Source organism: Podarcis raffonei, chromosome 17 (genome assembly GCF_027172205.1).
Source record: "Podarcis raffonei isolate rPodRaf1 chromosome 17, rPodRaf1.pri, whole genome shotgun sequence".
In the NCBI taxonomy this organism is placed as follows: Eukaryota; Metazoa; Chordata; class Lepidosauria; order Squamata; family Lacertidae; genus Podarcis; species Podarcis raffonei.
Window position 1 is genome coordinate 963,495 of NC_070618.1, and position 18,367 is coordinate 981,861.

Genomic DNA, 18,367 nt, shown 5'->3' on the forward strand with positions numbered 1-18,367 from the left:
GGAACGCCCTCTCACGAGATGTCAAAGCGATAAACAACTACCAGACTTTTAGAAGACATCTGAAGGCAGCCCTCTTTAGGGAAGCTTTTAATGTTTAACAGACCACTGTATTTTAATACTTTGTTGGAAGCCGCCAAGAGTGGCTGGGGAAACCCAGCCAGATGGGCGGGGTATAAATAATAAATTAGTAGTAGTAGTAGTAGTCGTACCGTTGTGTAGGCGTCTTTGGCTTCCAGGGAGCGTCTGTGGAGGATGTCTCTGCGCAGCACAATCAGGAGGAAGAGGAAGCCCAGCAGCAAGTGACCCACATTGCTGAGGATGTTGTTAAAAGCACTGCAAAGAAGGACATCTTATTAAATCTTGTTTTTGTAAACCTTACCAGCCAAACCAGAAGTTCAAAAATGTAGGAACTTCTCCTGTACAGAACAGTCCATTTACAAACAGGAATAGATCACTACAGTGGTGCCCGGCAAGACGAATGCCTCGCAAGACGGAAAACCCACTAGACGAAAGGGTTTTCCGTTTTTCGATGCGCTTCGCAAGACGATTTTCCCTATGGGCTTGCTTCGCAAGATGGAAACGTCTTGCGAGTCTTGTGATTTTTTTCGCTCCCCCCCCTTTTTCTAAGCCGCTAAGCCGCTAATAGCCTTTTAGCCGCTAAGCCGCTAAGCCTTTAATAGCCGCTAAGCCGCTAATAGCGCTAATCCGCTAAGCCGCTAATAGGGTTGCTTCGCAAGACGAAAAAACCGCAAGACGAAGAGACTCGCGGAACGGATTATTTTCGTCTTGCGAGGCACCACTGTATCTACTTCCTGATTGTAAAGGAAGGAGAGAGAAAAAGTAAAGCCAAGCAGTGGCCTGTGAGTCAGCCACACCCACCTCAGGACACCCAGTGGATGAGCGCACAGGAAATTATAATAGCAGATGTCCTGGTTTCCAGTCACATTCACCACCTAGGAAGAGCAGTAGAGAAGGCGTCACTTGCATTCTGAATGCACCATCCCGAAGATGATGAGCAAATGGAAAGGGAGGCCAAACAGCCTAATAATGAAAAGCAGGACTGAAGACATGTCCTTCAAACCTCCTTCAACCCAGCTACATTTCACTGTGGACACTGTAGCCTTCCTGACCTCAACATCTTAATGGTTTGAGAATGATGGTGCACCTGTAAGGGGATTGGCTGTGAGGACTAAGGACCAACCTCAGCCAACCTGAGATTTGGAGAAAAGGTGGAGTTGTCTAAACAAGGGTCCCTATACCTTTAAAAAACAAGAGGTAACAGGGGATCTGGAGACCTAATTTAAATGTCATCCTCTCTGTCATTGGTTCTCTGGTATCCTCTCTATCAAAGGGGTAGCCAATTAGCCATGACTTACAGCAGAAATTAAACAATAGTCAAGGAGCACTTCAGAGACTAGGAAATGTATTATCCCATAACCTTTCAAGGATTACCAAAAATTATAAGACTGATGAAGTGGATTTTAGCAACCAAAATCTTTTACCATAGTAGATTTATCAAGTCATCGAGGTGTTAGCACTGAGATGAGTTTTTGGTCCTATGATGTGGGGTGAAGGCAGACAACTCACCGTCTGGTACGTGATCACCAGCTGGATCACAGGCAGGGCATAGAAGACTGCTATTGTGATGATGTTCCTTCAGGATCAAGAGACCGTAGGAAGAGAATAAATGGGCATAAGAAGAGGCAGACACATTTCCACCGAGTTTTAACCAACGGCATGTATTTTACCAGCTAAGAAAGGCAAATGGACCCTACAATTTGCCTGTACTGTAAATCCCATTATTTCCACACCGCCATACCAATCCTCCAATTTCTAGACTTCTGGACTGCTCATTTAAAACTTGAAGCTGGATCTTAGTGTCTTGAAATTTCTCATACAGCAGTTTCTGCGTTGAGCAACAGCCAGGTTTCATAGGGTGTAGAACTTTCCCTTCCACTCCTAGCTGACCACCACTCCACCTCCCTCTTCAGCCTCTCTACACATGCCCAAAATATCTTCTTGACGGAGGATGTCACTAACGATGGATTTAGGTAGGCAGCTCTTATTATACCAAGAAAACATTGGGTCATCTGGATGGCCCTAAAATTAAGATATAGAAGGCTGAGCTTTGGCTATCAGCTACGTACCAGAAATAAATGTTATATTTTTTGCTGACAATTCTCCGATCCTTCCTGGATAAATCTGACAGATATAGCAGTCTCTAAAAAGAGGGAGAGAACAACTTATTTTTTAAAAAAATTCTGTGACAGTTTATTTAAAGGCGTGCAAGCTAGCAAAAGGCCTAGGACAGGACAGCTGCGCCAAGAACTTTTAAGAAGGAACTCAGGTAAGAATAGATGAATCACCATAGTGCCACCTTGAGCTGCTTTAGTTTTTGTTTGCTTGTCTTTGCAAAACCAGTTCCAGGTCATGTCTTTGTGTAGGTGGGTTTCTAAGGGGAAACACTTTAAAAATTGCAGATTTCTTACAAAAGAAAAAAAATAGTGACATTGTGGGGGCAGCCATCTTTTGTTCTGGAAAGGATTCCACAACATGATGTACATTCACTTCCTGGGAGCATTTTCCAAAGAGATATTTTACCATGTGGCCATGGAGCTGTTCTGAGCACCTTAAAAGGTTAAACATGTTAAAAAGGCAAAAGTACTGCACGGATCTGTGTGTGGTTTGATCAATGGATTAGATGGGTTAATCGGCAGATCAATGTTCTGATCTGCGCATAGGCCAGGGATGCATGTGAACTGCGAGAGTTCACACCAAAATGCAGAATGCACTGGAACCCTCCTCATCCCTATCCTCAGGATAAGCACATGGAGAAAAACCTCCTTCCTTAAGGGCAGCACACACATAATTTACCAGTGCATGTCCTGCACAAGCTCAGAAAGGCATGTGTATTCATGGACTGAGACCATGAAAAAGAACAGGAACACAGACACACAGGGAGCGAGAAAGAAGAAGAGAAGAGTTTGGATTTGATCTCCCGCTTTATCACTACCCGAAGGAGTCTCAAAGCAGCTAACATTCTCCTTTCCCTTCCTCCCCCACAACAAACACTCTGTGAGGTGAGTGAGGTTGAGAGACTTCAAAGAAGTGTGACTGGCCCAAGGTCACCCAGCAGCTGCAGGTGGAGGAGCGGAGACGCGAACCCAGTTCACCAGATTACGAGACTACCGCTCTTAACCACTACACCACACTGGTGTGAAGGCAGAAATGGGGAACCCTTGGCTCTCCAGATGCTGTTGGACTCCCAACTTCCACCCGCATGTCCAATGATAAGGGACAATAGGAGTCCAGCAACTGCTGGAGAGCCCCAAGTCCCCCATCCTGGTACAACAGGATTCCTCTCCAAATGCTCCCTAAATAAGGACCCAGCCATGTGCACATCAGAGTCTTCTGCACTGCTGCTCTCGCTTTGGTTATGGCAGCAGCACTCACCAGATCAAGAGCAGCATGAAAGAGAATATTGCACAGCTTCTGACATCAGTTGCCTGTCCTGCACAAAGTGAGTGTGTGCCTGGGGTCCGCTTGCCACTTGCCTCTCACCCCACAGTCAAAGAGATAAATGGGACCCTCCATCTATAGCTGTGGCCAGAATTGGCTACCTGTGGTCAAAACCACACAGGGTTCATATCTTTCATTTGCTGGGTTGTTGTTTTTACAACAGATGGGTTCTTTAAATGCTTTACAGTAAAATGCAGCAACATGGACTGCAAGAGCCCCTGTCATTTGAAGTGTGGCGGGTGGCGATGAGATGGAGGTGAACCTTCTTGACTATGGTATTGGAGCCATGGAACTGCCTGTCCCAGAAGGGTTATGTGGCACCCTGCTTACCAGCAGCAAATACCATCTCAAATAACCCTTGATTTTTTGCTAGAGTCCCTGTTTTTCCTTCCTCGCCTTCCTTGTTTTTATTTTATGAATGGTAACTTATCGGTTTTTATTGCTTCCCAGATAAATTATAATGCCAGATGGGATGCGTGTGTTTTTGTGTGTGACACCTGGAAGGAAAAGTTCCTTACATAAATGATCCTGCACGAAATACCTTTGTGCGAATGACGTTCTTGTCGCTTTCAATTTCAGGCATGGTGTCAAAGTCGCTTTCCTCTTCCACGGAGCTGTCTGTGTCAGAGCCGCGACGAGGCCTGCGCTCCAGAGACAGCTGCTGGCCCCCGCTGGAGCTTGACTCATCTGGGAAGAAAACAGGAATATTTAAAGTACGAGATGCCTCTCTCGGGAGTATCAACCTCTTGGCTAAATGCACTGCCAAATAATAATAATAATAATGGCATGTATTATTGGAACAAGACTAAGTGGACAAGCAAGACCTCTTCATGATGAGGAAAAACATCAAGCTACAAAGGAAGTTGTCCAAACTTCTATAAATGATGTTGCTTTTCTTATATTTCACGGCATAGATGCACTGTATTGCAAGCATTTAACTCATAATAATAATTTGTAGAATGAGGTGCTCTGCTCTTTCGCTGCTTATCTGTACCAGCTGTTTTCTTGGCTGTCTGCATTTCACCTCACATCCTATTTCAACAAGTAGTAATAATAACAATAATGTTATTATTATTTATACCCCGTCCATCTAGCTGGGTTTCCCCAGCCACTCTGGGTGGCTCCCAACAGGATATTAAAAACACGATAAAACATCAAACATTAAAAGCTTCCTGTATACAGGGTTGCCTTCAGATGTCTTCTAAAAGTCAGATATTTATTTCCTTGACATCTGATGGGAGGGCGTTCCTCAGGGCGGGCGCTACCACTGAGAAGGCCCTCTGCCTGGTTCCCTGTGACCTCACTTCTCGCAATGAGGGAACCGCCAAAAGGCCCTTGGTGCTGGACCTCAGTGTCCTGGATGAACAATGGGGGTGGAGACACTCCTTCAGGTATACTGGGCCGAGGCCGTTTAGGGCTTTAAAGGTCAGCACCGACACTTTGAATTGTGCTCAGAAACGAACTGGGAGCCAATGAGGTCTTTCAGGAGCAGTGTTCTGTGGTCTTGGTGGCCACTCCCAGTCACCAGTCTAGCTGCCGCATTCTGGATTAATTGTAGTTTCCGGGTCACTTTCAAAGGTAGCCCCAAAACTACTCTCATGGTTCCACATCTTGCCATCACATACTTTAACTAACTGTTCTAATGTAACTTTACTACCAGCTTTATAAGCCACAGAGATATATCTAGCTGTGCCTTTGCAATTCCAGGGTTACTTTACCAATAGCTCCATAGCTGCTTCCCTCCGGAGTGCTGGCAGTGATAGGATGAGAGGAGGCCACAGTCCCAGACCCTGCAATGGGAACAAACATGTGAACAGCCTTCATCTGACTGGTCAAAAGTCCCCACAGACTTGGCAGGGAGACTCCTCCTTGAATGGAGAGCAGGTGCTTCCTGCTCTATGGGCCTCTGGCACTGATGGGAAGGAGCTCAAGGAACAGAGCTGCCTCATGGAAGAGGTGAAGAATAGGGTGCTTGTTAGCACATTTGCTTCTGTCTGAAGCCACAGGGAGCCACCACAGGAACCAGAGAATGCTAACACATCCCCCAACTTTCATCCCCAGCCCACCCAGCCCCCAAGACAGGGCTTGCCCAATGCATTTTGGCACCTAAGGCGGTACCCACCCCCCGCTAGGGAAGAAGGGGTGAGGGAAGATCAAGAACAAGTAGGGAAGAAAGATCAACATTGGGATTTGCACCTCCTGTGGATTCTCCCACCGCTTGAGATAGCTGCCTCCCCTTCCCTCATGGGTGGGCCGGCACTGCCCCACTTGCAGTGCTTTTTTTCTTAAAAAAATGTTTAGGGGTACTGTCATTTTCCTATTCATACTGAAATACTGCCCTTCAATGAGGCCAAACTTAGATTCACAAAATGTTTAGGGGTCTGCGTCCCCCCAGGAAAAAGCACTGCCCAGTTGCACCTCAGTATTGTACATGTGGATATACCTGGCATGTCACTGCGTAAATTTTCAGTTCTGAGTAAAAATGCTTTACAAGAGCAGTTGAGACATCAAACAGGAGACATTTGCAGGAGGCTCGTTTCAAACAAGCCTCCTCCAGCAAACCGGCAGAATGTACAACCAGTGTTTGCTTAACAAGGTGTGATGAAGCAAAGCTGGTTTCTGCAGCCCATCTTCCTCAATGTAAGCGATGGGAGGAACCCAAAGAATGGAAGAACAATCAGAGGGTGAGGTTACAAAAGGAAAAAGGTCAACAAAGCCTAGCTGGATTGCACAGGAAAGGGGAACAGGTGGCCTATAGCATTTAGTTAATGCTTGCCATTCGCAAAGTGAGCAGTGAACCATTATAGAAGGAACAGAGGACAGAGGACTTATTGGCCTTCCAGATGCTGAAGGACTCAAACTCCCATTTCCTGGCACCAGCATGGCCGTTGGGCAGGGACGGTGAGAGTTATTTCAAATGCTGAAAGGCTATGAATACATTGTTTTGATTTCTGTTGTAGGTCAGTACGTATTGCCATTCCCTTTACTTCCCATCTTCAGTTGAGACTGAGAATGCCGACACTTATGTAGCCAAAACGGAATGGTGAATACTGGAAAAAGAGGGAGGAGGAAGACATACACAGTTCCAAAAATTATAGTGAGAAATACTTCATTGTCTGGACAGGTAACTTCTTGGTTCACACACACACACACACACACACACACACACAATTTTTAAATGTCCCCAGGGACTAATTAATCCATCAAGAAATCCAAGGTTTTAATATGGTAGAGATTAGCAGCACCCCTAAAAACAAAACAAAAAACCAACAGGTAACACTAAAAAGTCCCTGCTGTTTATTAGTTCTTATTTGGGGTAAAACATTTTTACAAAGAACTTTGCACATGCAAATGCAGTTTAAATTGTATGTTGGAAGGGTGAGAGTGTGATGGGCCTTCAGTTCACAGGTCAGTCTCTGAATGGTTTACAACACCCCTGCAGTGTTGTCCATGGCTATTATTATTTATTTCCCCACTGTGTGTGTGTGTGTGTGTTAGATAGGACTCCTGCAGTGGGCAGGAGGTTGGATCCAGTAACCCATGAAGTGCCTTCCAGGTCTGTGATATAAGAACAGTATACTAGAAGGTTACCATCATCAGGACTGTGTCCGGCAATTGAAGGCTTCCTATGGTTCCTGCAATCAAGCACAAACATGGCTAATTACCCATCAGGCTACGCAGCTATTCCCCTCATCTGTGAGATGTACAATGCCATTGTCCACATACGCTTTACAAAGGAGAGAAATTTGATTCTCGATACCATGCGAACCAAAGTCCTGGTGGATTATTTCCTGGTTTTTTTAACATCACATGGGTTAACCAAAAGAAAGTGCTCTCATGTAGGAGGCACTGGAGAACCAGAAGCAGGATGCCGGAATATGTATTTGTAAAGGCCTGGCCCATCTTCCTTCATGCACAGAATTTTCTTCCTACACTACAAACCATTTCATCTAGAAACCATGGTAAAATGGAAAGGATGTGAGCCAAAAGAACACATTGGGGGAGAAATAGGTGCAAAACAAATCCTTTTTCCAGGAACAGGAATGAACCATGGGCAAAAGTGTGGAGAGAATGGGGGGGGGGGGCTTTCTCTTTTGTGCAGGGAGGAATTATGGGAGGAATCAAGAAGCTCCATAGGTGAAAGGTCACATGCAAAGAAGATGACATTGCAGTCAAAGAGGAAGTGGCAAAAAGGAAAGAGAGTACAAAGAGTGCCAAGCTAATTTATACAAGTCTTTAAAGGGATGGCGACTTCTTTGGCCAACTCTTCTGACTTCCTGCAGAGTCAGGCATGTCAGTAAATGGAAAATGAGGCAGCTGGCTTGCCCTCCACGCAGCCGCTGCTGAATGCTTCACCCACCTGACGTAGTGCACAAATGCAACCACCAGTGCGCCCAGATAGAATGAGAAGAAACTCAGAAAGCTGAAAAGGATGGCGTTCACATAAACAGAACCTAGGGGAAAGAAAAAGGATCTGCCATCAGCATATGAAGAGGATGAACCCATAAGTCCATCCCTCTGCTCTTGCTCCTAAAACGGTAGCATAAGTGTTTTCACTCTTTCCAAAGCCTTGCTGCAGCAGACCAGGGGTGCCACCTCCCATTTTGAGGTGAACCGGGAAAATGTTGCCACCAGCTGTTGCCCTGCCCCCTTGCTGCCTCCCCACCACTCCGAGCTGGGCGGTGGCGGCGACTTCTGGTGAGATCTTGCGAGATATCACTGAAGTCCCCCAAGATTTCATTGAGATCTCACGAGATCTCGAAAGAAACCAGTGCCGCAGCTGGCGCAGCTTCTCCGCTGGCAGCAGATGTGGCAGGGTGGGAGGCGAAGGCAAGGCTGGCAGCAGAGGTGAGTTGGGCGCTGCCTTTGGGGCTTCCACAGTTTGAGGCAAGCGCCTCACCCTGCCTCATCAGTGGGCCAGGTCTGCAGCAGACCAAAAACTGGACAACAGAGAATATCCAATTCTTCCTCCTCCATTACACAAGCATGCTGGAGTCAGAGCCATGTGTGACCCACACTCTGCAGTCTGCCCCACAACATAAACTGACTTTTCTCTGCTGCTCTGCAATTTAATGTCTGTGTGTTTTTACCTAAATTACCATATTTTCCGTCTATAAGATGCCCCCATGTATAAGACACAGCCTACTTTTGGGGACGCGGGTGGCGCTGTGGGTTAAACCACAGAGCCTAGGACTTGCTGATCAGAAGGTCAGCGGTTCGAATCCCCACGACGGAGTGAGCTCCTGTTGCTTGGTCCCAGCTCCTGCCCACCTAGCAGTTCGAAAGCACGTCAAAGTGCAAGTAGATAAATAGGTACCACTCCGGCAGGAAGGTAAACGGCGTTTCCGTGCGCTGCTCTGGTTCACCAGAAGCGGCTTAGTCATGGTGGCCACATGACCCGGAGGCTGTACACTGGCTCCCTCAGCCGATAAAGCGAGATGAGCGCCGCAACCCCTGAGTTGGCCACGACTGGACCTAATGGTCAGGGGTCCCTTTACCTTACCTACTTTTGGGGACTCAGATTTAAGAAAATGGCCTTGGCACTATCAGTGTATAAGACGCCCCCTAATTTTTGACATAATTTATTAGGAAAAAAGACCGAGTCTTATACACAGAAAAATACGGTACATTTTTAACTAGCTGTCATTTTTTTTCATCTGCTCTTTTTGATTGTTGCATGGTTTTATTGCCATATTGCTTATTTGCTATGTATGGATTTTGTTGTTATCTGTCTTGGGCATTTTTCAGGGAGAGGGGTATGCATAACAAATAAATACACTGAATAAACCGGGTGATAATCAGGAGGGAAATGTAATAGCTAATTGTGTCAGTATCTTCCAGTGCTTCCTTCAGAGAAGCAAGTTTCCTCGGGACTGCAGTGGGGAAGGAGAGGGTTGCATTGTCATTCTACGCCTGCTATGGGGCCAGGAACAATGATCAGCCCCACAACCTACAGATAAAACATAAAGGTGCATTTCAACATGTGGCTAGTTTGGCCTTGAAAGTGGAACAGTTCTGTGAAAACCAGCCATTTTGTACTAATTTTTAAAAGATCCTATTATTATTATTATTATTATTATTATTATTATTATTATTATTATTATATTGAATTTATACACCGCCCTATACCTGCAGGTCTCAGGGTGGTTCACAGAACAAAATCAAAATATAAAACCACAAAATATGTAATCGAAATAAAAACAACAACCCAATACCCCCCCAAACCCCCACATTTTAAAAAGGCATGGGATGCACTAGCACTTTCTAGACTCCTCCTATCTACAGGGACATTGTTCCCAAATAGTTTACTTCTCTTTCTGAGGCTCATCCTAAGAAGAAGTTAACATGATAGCCAGATACCTTTAATGGAGGGCACCACTGTCACTTCAAGACTCTTCATCCGCTGCAGGTTCCAGGTGTAGTTAGTCTTTCCTAGAGGAAGAAGATTGCAGGGTGGGAGGCGGAGAGAGAGAGAGGATTTCTTGCGGCCTTGGTCATGGGCAGAACACGTTGGGGTGCTGTCTAAGCCCTCACTCACCTGGGGACCTCTCCAAGATGCAGCACAGGAATTGCTGTACAGTACTCTGGTATTTTTGAATGAAACTGCTTTCATAATTTTTCAAGGAAAGCAGGAAATGAATGAATGAATGAATGAAATCAACAAATGCTAGATCAATTACAAGAATCCGTGTGATTTCAAAGAACAAATTTATTCAATGTGCAATTAAGACCTTTTGGGAAACTTTAACTCATTTCCCCCCCAATTAATAAAAGTACTCTCAACTTTTTTCATATGCAAAATTCAAGCAACTACTGCTGATTGGTGCTATGCTGAATTTTTTTTGTTAGATTTGAGTTTTGCTGTGAAATTTGTCATTTTGGGAGGTCTGAAATGCACATTAAACCCCTGACCTTCCACCCTTTAATTTAACTGTCTATCTATCTATCTATCTATCTATCTATCTATCTATGCGTGCAACTGCGTGGAGCTATTGTTCCCATAATCCACTACTGCTTAGGGAACAAAAATGATAGAACACACTGAAGAGGCAACTGGGCAATATTCCTTTGAACTTTGATACCTATCAAAGGCAGGATCACATTAAAAGCTATGTGGTGCAGATGATATCATCTCTTGATAATAACCCTTGTCAGATATTATTTATAGGGTTCGTAAGGAGATGCCCAACCTGGGAAGCTCCTTCCTTCTTTCCACAGCTGCTTGCTCGTCTTCTCTAGGATCCAACCACATTTAGACAACGGATGACATTTCCTATGGACATTGCCATTGCAGTCTAAGTGTGTCCAAGATGGTGCCTTATGAATAGGCTGCTTTCCCCAACCAAATTGGTTCCAGTCCTCTTACCTCGAATGGAGGAAGGTATCGATCCCCCGCAGGCATAGTCCTCAGGCTTTATGACAAATACAACAAAGAACTGCATGCTTGGGAAGTCCTTTTTCTGCACAAGACAAGAAGCAAAATTCATCTTAGAGACTGAGTCTGTCAACAAATGAGAGGCTCTCTGTAGTTCTGTAGAAACTTGAAGAGGGTCATAGAACCTTTCTCCATCTATTGTACATCCCTGTCTTAAGCTCAACATTTTTTGAACCTAGAGCTGCCTGTGCCTAGAATAATAAAGAGAAAGGGGAAAACAGGGAAATGGCTTAATGGATAGAATAAGCAACTCACCTGCACAGTGATGGCTGCCTGTTTTGTCATGGATTGGTAAACGCCATTAAATTCCACATTATGGTCCAAATCATAAACTGGACACTGCAACAGAGAGACATTGCTTGTTAAAGGGTTGTCTTAGGTTCTCTGTTGAAGTTACCTTGCACAAATCTTTTCCTGAACTGCAATTTTGCACTGTACAATTTACATCTTATATTTTTCTCAATATTGAGGGCAGATGCCGTTTAATGTGGCAGCCTCCAGTCTCTATCAGGGTCTCCTATTACTTCGTGGAAAAGCTCAGTAAGTATCCCCTCAAAAACCCACAATGCACATGGGATTGTTTGCCCTTTGTTCTCAGTTCCTGTTTGTACTGTCCTGACCTGTCCTGAATTGATTACTCCCCTTAAACATGACTGCTTTTCATCGAAAGCCAGCTTCTGTATTTTAAAACATTACTTGTTAATTCCAGCTGACCAAGAACAACCGACTTTCACGAGTCTGGAAGAAACTGGGTACAGCTCACAAACAGGGCAGTAGCTTCGGGAGGGGCTAGCCAGTTCTTTTGTATGATATTTTTTTTATTTGGTTTTACAAATATTAATGTATAACAATCCAAATTACATATCCATATTTAGAATTTCCTCCAAATCTCTGGACTTCCCACCTTCCCTTCCAAGGGTCCTATTGTACACCTTCTTAACTGCATATTTTTCCACAATCCATATTTTGTATCTTTCCATCTTATCCATAATATTTGTGCTATTAAGATCCTGCTAGTGTTTTCATCTGCTTACGGTGATCTCCTAGATAAATTATAAATTTCCCCCATTCTTTATTGAAGTTTAGGTCTTCCAGACAGTTTTGCAATTTCAGCATGGTCCAACAGCTTGATTTTGTTCAGTTTCTGTTAATTGGTTCTCATGGGAAACTTACAGATTCTGGCTTCACACAATTAACTCAAGGCCGTGTCAATTTACTCTTGGCAGAAAGCCAAGGTCAGCTTGACCTAGAAACTACTTACTCTGATTGGTTAACGACCAGCACTCAACTCTGTTATCTAGGGTTTGCTAGCACAGTGTGTTGTGGGGTGTGTTAGGAGTAGGAGTGCTGTGTATGGTTAAGAGAGAGAGAGAGAGAAAGAAAGGATTTATTTTGCTTTGTTTTGTATGCAGAAACTCTGCTGGTTTTATTTTTCCTTTTAATAAATCCTGTAAATAGTTATTCTGAGTCTAGCTGACTAGTCATTTCCACCTCAACTAGCTTCTTCGCTGTGCAGGAAAACTCTGCTACGTTTGGGCTAAAGCCATTAGAGCTATGCCTGACACTTCAAAGTTCCATGAGGTTATGGGTATTGTGCTGCCAGCCTGAGTTGTGGTGGTGTCAGCATCAACGGTGTTGGTTCCAGTAGTCCCAGAAGTTGTTGTTCCTGTTGGTGCAGCAGATGGACACTGGCTGGTTCCTGACTGTGGTGAGCTGGTGACGCAGCGGACACAAGGACAACAGCTGCAGCGTGTGAGTACTGGGTGCTGTGGTTCCTGTTTTCTCTCTCGGTGGTTGTGAGTAGCTGGTTCCGGGTTCCAGGGACATCGCTCTCAAGATGGCCTCACAACCAGTTCAGATGGTTTTTGAGCGTCTGAATGACTCCAATTACTTGCTGTGGTCGGAACGCATGCAGGCAGTGCTGCAGAGGGATCGTCTCTGGCAAGTGGTGAGTAAGTTTCCTGTGAAGCCTGATGATGAAGACCTCGATAAAGACCAAAGAGCAAGGGCCACAATTGTCTTGGGGCTGGAAGATTCCCAGTTGCCGTATGTGAGGGGAATCAAGACAGCTAGAGGTGTGTGGCAAGCACTTAAAGAACTCCATGTGCGTGAGACAGCAGTTTCCAAGCTGTTCATTCGCAAGGCATTGTACAAGGCAATGTTACAGCCTGGGGTTACAATGCAGGAACACCTACACAGTTTACAGTTAAAGTTTGCTGCGCTACAGGAAAGAGACTGTGCGTTAGACCAGCAGGAGAAGGTGGCTATTATTTTGAGTTCTCTCCCGGAAAGCTGGGATAATTTAGTTTTGTCTCTAGAAGGCATACAGGAGCGTGATTTATCAGTCAGTTACGTTACTGGGCGTTTGATTGAAGAGTGGCAGAAGAGGCAAGAAAGGTCGTTGGCTGCAGAGGCTTCTACAGGCGGGCGGTTTGGAAGGAGTTCTCATGCCGTGCCAGGGGTGAAGCAAGAGCAGCGTACCGGTGAGGAGTCAGCGTTTGCTGTTAGGCGTTGTTTCCGATGTGGGTCTTCAGCGCATCTAAAACGACAATGTCCTGAGTTGGTCAAGTCTCAGCTGCCGGTGCAGGAGCAGAGACGAGATCAGCAGCAGCAGCAGCAGCAGCGGAAAAAGAAATTCTTCAAACGAAAACAGTCGGCTCAGCTGGTGACCGCCGAGGTCAAGATTGCTGATGAGAAACAAGCTGTCTGGGTGGTCGATTCGGGAGCGTCTCGGCACATCGTAAATTCAGATGAATTGTTTGTTTCCAAGAACTCAGCACAGCGCAGCCAGGTGGCTCTAGCAGACGGAAGTACTTCCGAAGTGATTTCGGGGGGTGCAGTTTTTGTTCCTTGTCTTCGTGAATGCCTGCAAAATGTACTTTGTGTGCCTTCATTAAGGAGCAATCTGATGTCTGTAGATTGCTTGCTAAAAGCTGGGTTTAAAGTGCATTTTGAAGGAGACAGTTGCATTATTAAGAAGGCTGGTGAGATTTTAGGCACTGCTAAGTCAGAGGGAGGCTTGTTTTGGCTTAAAGCAGGATCTCAAGTTGCAGCAGTAGTCAGTAAATCTCAGCCTGCAGTGAATAACAAAGCTATACATGACAACTGTGTGCACTTATTGCATAGGAAGATGGGGCATGCTTGCTGGAAAAGTGTACTAAAAATGTCTGAATTGGCTGATGGGGGTAATTTAAAGAGTTGTAACAAGTACCTTGATTGTAATGTTTGTAAAAAGGTTAAAACCCACAGAGTCTCTTACCCCAGAAGTGACAGAGTTAGTGAGTCACCGCTACAGCTGGTTCACATGGACGTAATTGGTCCATTTGCTGTAAGCAGGGGTGGATCGCGTTTTTCATTAACAATTGTGGATGACGCCACGCGTTATTCTTGGGTTTTTCCCATGAAGAATAAGGGTGACGTGTTCACTAAGTTTAAAGGCTGGGTGGCATCTGTGGAAAGATTTCTGTCCATTAAACTCAAAAGGATTCAGACGGACAGAGGTGGCGAATTTATGTCAAATGCTTTTAGAGATTGGTTACAAAAGCGTGGCATTGGGCATAGAAAAACGAACGCTTTTTCCCCAGAGGAGAATGGCATTGCAGAGCGAAAAAACAGATCTTTACAAAATATGATGTTTGCCATGCTTGATGATGCTGATTTGCCCATGTCTTATTGGGGGGAGAGCATGCTCACCGCGTGTTATCTCCAAAACAGGCTCTTTCATCAAACAATAGGTACAACTCCGTACTTTAAATTGTTTCAGAAAAAACCCAAAATTGACCATTTGCATGTGTTTGGATCAAAAGCCTGGGTGTTAATTCCAAAACAAATGAGGAAGAAGGGAGATCCTAAGACCAAACAGTTAGTGTTTGTGGGTTACCAGGAGCTGGGAAAAGGTTTCCGCTTTGCTGAAGGGACAAATGGCATTGTGATCTCCAGGAATGCCAGTTTTTGTGAACATAGTGGCTGGGAGAGACTACATGCCAATACTGAGGTTTGGTTTGAACCTTCCCAGGAGCTTCATGACTCTGAAGGTAAACATAGAGAATCAGAGTCTGAGGGGGAGGAAAGTTCAGATAAGAGTTCTCAAGAAAGTGGAGTTGCCCAAAGACCAGTTGTTAAGCAACAAAAGAGAGGTCATAGTTCTGAGGAGGAAAGTGGGTCAGAAGAAAAATCTTCTCCCAGAAGATCTAAAAGACAAAACAAAGGAGTGCCTCCAGTGCGTTTTTCTCCAGATACTGCAAATGTGTTTAGTGTGATTGCAGAGCCCAAGAGTTTTCAGGAGGTGTTAAAGTTACCAAAAGAGGAGGCAGAGCTCTGGAAGCAGGCAATGGAGGAAGAGATGTCCTCTCTGAATGAGCACAAGGTTTTTACACCAGTAGCAGCGCCTGAGGGGGCAAAGATTGTAGGCTGCAGGTGGGTGTACAAACTTAAACCTCTGGTGACAGGAGAGTACAAATACAAAGCTCGTTTAGTGGCTCAAGGATACTCTCAGAGGCCTGGAAAAGATTATGACGAGACTTTTTCCCCTACTGCTAAGGGGGACAGTGTAAGGCTGATTTTAACGCTTGGAGCAAAGAGAAAACTCCTGTTAAACCATTTTGATATCCAGACTGCATATTTACATGCATCAATATCAGAAGACCTGTATCTAGCCGAACCGCCTGGTTATGAGACAGGTTCCAATAGAGTGTTGAAATTAAACAAAGCTCTATATGGTCTTAAACAGGCTGCAAGATCTTGGAACAAATGTTTCCATGAGGCCTTAGTGTCATTTGGTTTCAAGCAGAGTACAGCTGACAATTGTGTTTATGTACGTGGTACAGGCAGTGATCAAGAGTTTTGTCTGATTTATGTAGATGATGTATTGTATGCCTGCAAAACAGATAAACAAACTAAAAGGTTTGCCAAGCAATTGTCCAGTAAGTTCAAAGTGAAAGACTTAGGCCCGGTTAGGACATATCTAGGGTTGGAAGTGTGCTGGGCCCAAGATGGCAGCTGCCTAATTAGTCAGCAGAACAAAGTTAAACAACTACTGACTACATACAGGATGCAGGATTGCAAAGGGGCAGTGGTGCCTATGGATCCAGGTTTCATAAAAACACTTCATATAGATGAGAGTCCTGAATTTGAACATCCTGGTGTATATCATTCTGTAATTGGAAGTTTATTGTATCTAGCACAGTGGTCCAGACCTGATATTAGCTACGCTGTAGGCATATTAAGTAGATTGGTCTCAAAACCCACACTAAATGCCTGGAAAGGGGTAAAACAAGTTCTGAGATACCTCAAACAGACAATTGGCTATATGTTACAATTAAATTCTTCAGAGGATGAAATGTTGAGTTGCTACTGTGATAGTGACTGGGGAAATTTGCCGGATAGAAAATCTGTCACAGGACTAGTCATAATGGTCGGTGGAGCTTTAATCAGCTGGCGGTCACGCAAGCAAGACGTTGTAAGTGTGTCATCAACGGAATCCGAGTACGCCGCATTGAGTGAATTGTGCAACGAGGTGATTTATTTCAAGCATTTGTTAACAGATTTAAAAGTAAATTGTGGAGAACCAGTACAAGTTTACATTGATAATCAAGCTTGTATAACCTTAAGTAAAACAGAGGGTTTCAAATCGCGTTCCAAACATATCTCTGTAAAATACCACAATGTGCGTTGCTGTGTACAAGACAATGTAATCACCTGTACTTATGTATCAAGTGAAGAAAATGTAGCAGATGTGTTAACTAAACCATTGGCAAAGGTAAAGAACAAGCGAATGTGCAAGGGTTTAGGTTTGCTGGAAAAGTAATCTCCTACATAGGTGTATTTGATGTTAATTGTCCAGCAGAATCTGTGAGGGGGTGTTCAGTTTCTGTTAATTGGTTCTCATGGGAAACTTACAGATTCTGGCTTCACACAATTAACTCAAGGCCGTGTCAATTTACTCTTGGCAGAAAGCCAAGGTCAGCTTGACCTAGAAACTACTTACTCTGATTGGTTAACGACCAGCACTCAACTCTGTTATCTAGGGTTTGCTAGCACAGTGTGTTGTGGGGTGTGTTAGGAGTAGGAGTGCTGTGTATGGTTAAGAGAGAGAGAGAGAAAGAAAGGATTTATTTTGCTTTGTTTTGTATGCAGAAACTGCTGGTTTTATTTTTCCTTTTAATAAATCCTGTAAATAGTTATTCTGAGTCTAGCTGACTAGTCATTTCCACCTCAACTAGCTTCTTCGCTGTGCAGGAAAACTCTGCTACGTTTGGGCTAAAGCCATTAGAGCTATGCCTGACACTTCAAAGTTCCATGAGATTTGCCATTCCTCTCTGGTAGGGACTTTATCTTCTTTCCATCTCTGGGCAAATAGCATCCCTGCGGCTGTTGTTGCATACATATGCGACAATAGCCAGTTCTTTTACCCCAGGTGAAGCCCAGGTGAAGGCTCCCAGCCTGTGTGTGTATGTACACAAATGCACGTGGAGGGGTGCCAAACTGGGTCTTTGACCCGGGTGAAATAAAGCCTAGTTTTGCCCCTGTCACAAGCCATTCCCCTGACCAGTGACCACAAACACACCTAAGCATATTCTCACCATTTCAAAACATTTAGATCTTAAAAGCCCACACAAAGCTCCCAGTACCTGAGACATAGTTATTGATGCGCAATGCTAAGCCTGGGAAAGCCGCACCAAAATGTTCTACCAGGCTATTACAGCCCTTCTGTATGACCCAGCCTCCTGGAGCTTACCACAATATCCTGTATGGAGACAACGGAGCATGGGTAGACTGTCTCGGAAGTCACTCTGACTATGACAGAATCCACATCTGGAGGGAACTTGTACAGAAAATACTATGGAAAGAAGGAAAGGATTTTAAGGTTCTTTCTTGTCATGCGCTAAAAACATCCTTATGTCATGAGAAAAGCCATGCCCACTGGAGAGCCCACAGAAGAATTAAAGGGAGTACGACCTGTTTGCCCGCATTGGGCGCCAAGCTGAGAGGGCACCTCAGGGGACACGGCAACAATGAGAAGCAACAGAAGGTGAGAGGTGGAGGGGCACCAAATTTGGGCTTTGTACAGGGCACCGCTGAAATTTTAAAGCCCAGTGTCCACTATGGCCAACTTAAGCAAGTCCCTCATCGCAGAGCATTGGTCTGAAGGCACATGGCATAGTGTGCTGAAGGTAAGCAAGTCTGAACCTTCTCAGTGCCCAGAAGGAAGACTCCCTGGGCACACTGCCTTGAGTTCCAACATAGAGGAAAGGTTGAATTTCACAATAAATAAATACTGAGATCTATCATGGCTTGGAGAAGATAGAAAACAGCCTTGTACCTGATTTTCCCTTTCCCTCCCTCCATCTCATTAGGGCACACCATTGTTGTCATGACACACAAATTGAACCTCCCCTCTTACCAATTGTTGCA

The 18,367-nt window shown here is 44.7% G+C and overlaps 1 protein-coding gene across 3 annotated transcripts in view; it reads right to left on the minus strand.

Moving 5' to 3' along the window:
- SIDT1 (SID1 transmembrane family member 1) overlaps nucleotides 1–18,367 on the minus strand; it is a 55,847-nt gene that overhangs the window by 22,029 nt on the left and 15,451 nt on the right. For all 3 annotated transcript variants that reach the window (XM_053371906.1, XM_053371904.1, XM_053371905.1), the window contains exons 5-16: nucleotides 17,691–17,792; nucleotides 11,210–11,293; nucleotides 10,886–10,979; nucleotides 9,880–9,951; nucleotides 7,880–7,973; nucleotides 7,111–7,154; nucleotides 5,238–5,309; nucleotides 4,061–4,206; nucleotides 2,148–2,221; nucleotides 1,588–1,654; nucleotides 880–953; nucleotides 210–333 (exon numbers count right to left, since the gene is read on the minus strand). In XM_053371906.1, coding sequence (XP_053227881.1) covers nucleotides 210–333; nucleotides 880–953; nucleotides 1,588–1,654; nucleotides 2,148–2,221; nucleotides 4,061–4,206; nucleotides 5,238–5,309; nucleotides 7,111–7,154; nucleotides 7,880–7,973; nucleotides 9,880–9,951; nucleotides 10,886–10,979; nucleotides 11,210–11,293; nucleotides 17,691–17,792 — 1,047 coding nt within the window. The remainder of the gene's footprint in view (nucleotides 1–209; nucleotides 334–879; nucleotides 954–1,587; nucleotides 1,655–2,147; nucleotides 2,222–4,060; nucleotides 4,207–5,237; nucleotides 5,310–7,110; nucleotides 7,155–7,879; nucleotides 7,974–9,879; nucleotides 9,952–10,885; nucleotides 10,980–11,209; nucleotides 11,294–17,690; nucleotides 17,793–18,367) is intronic.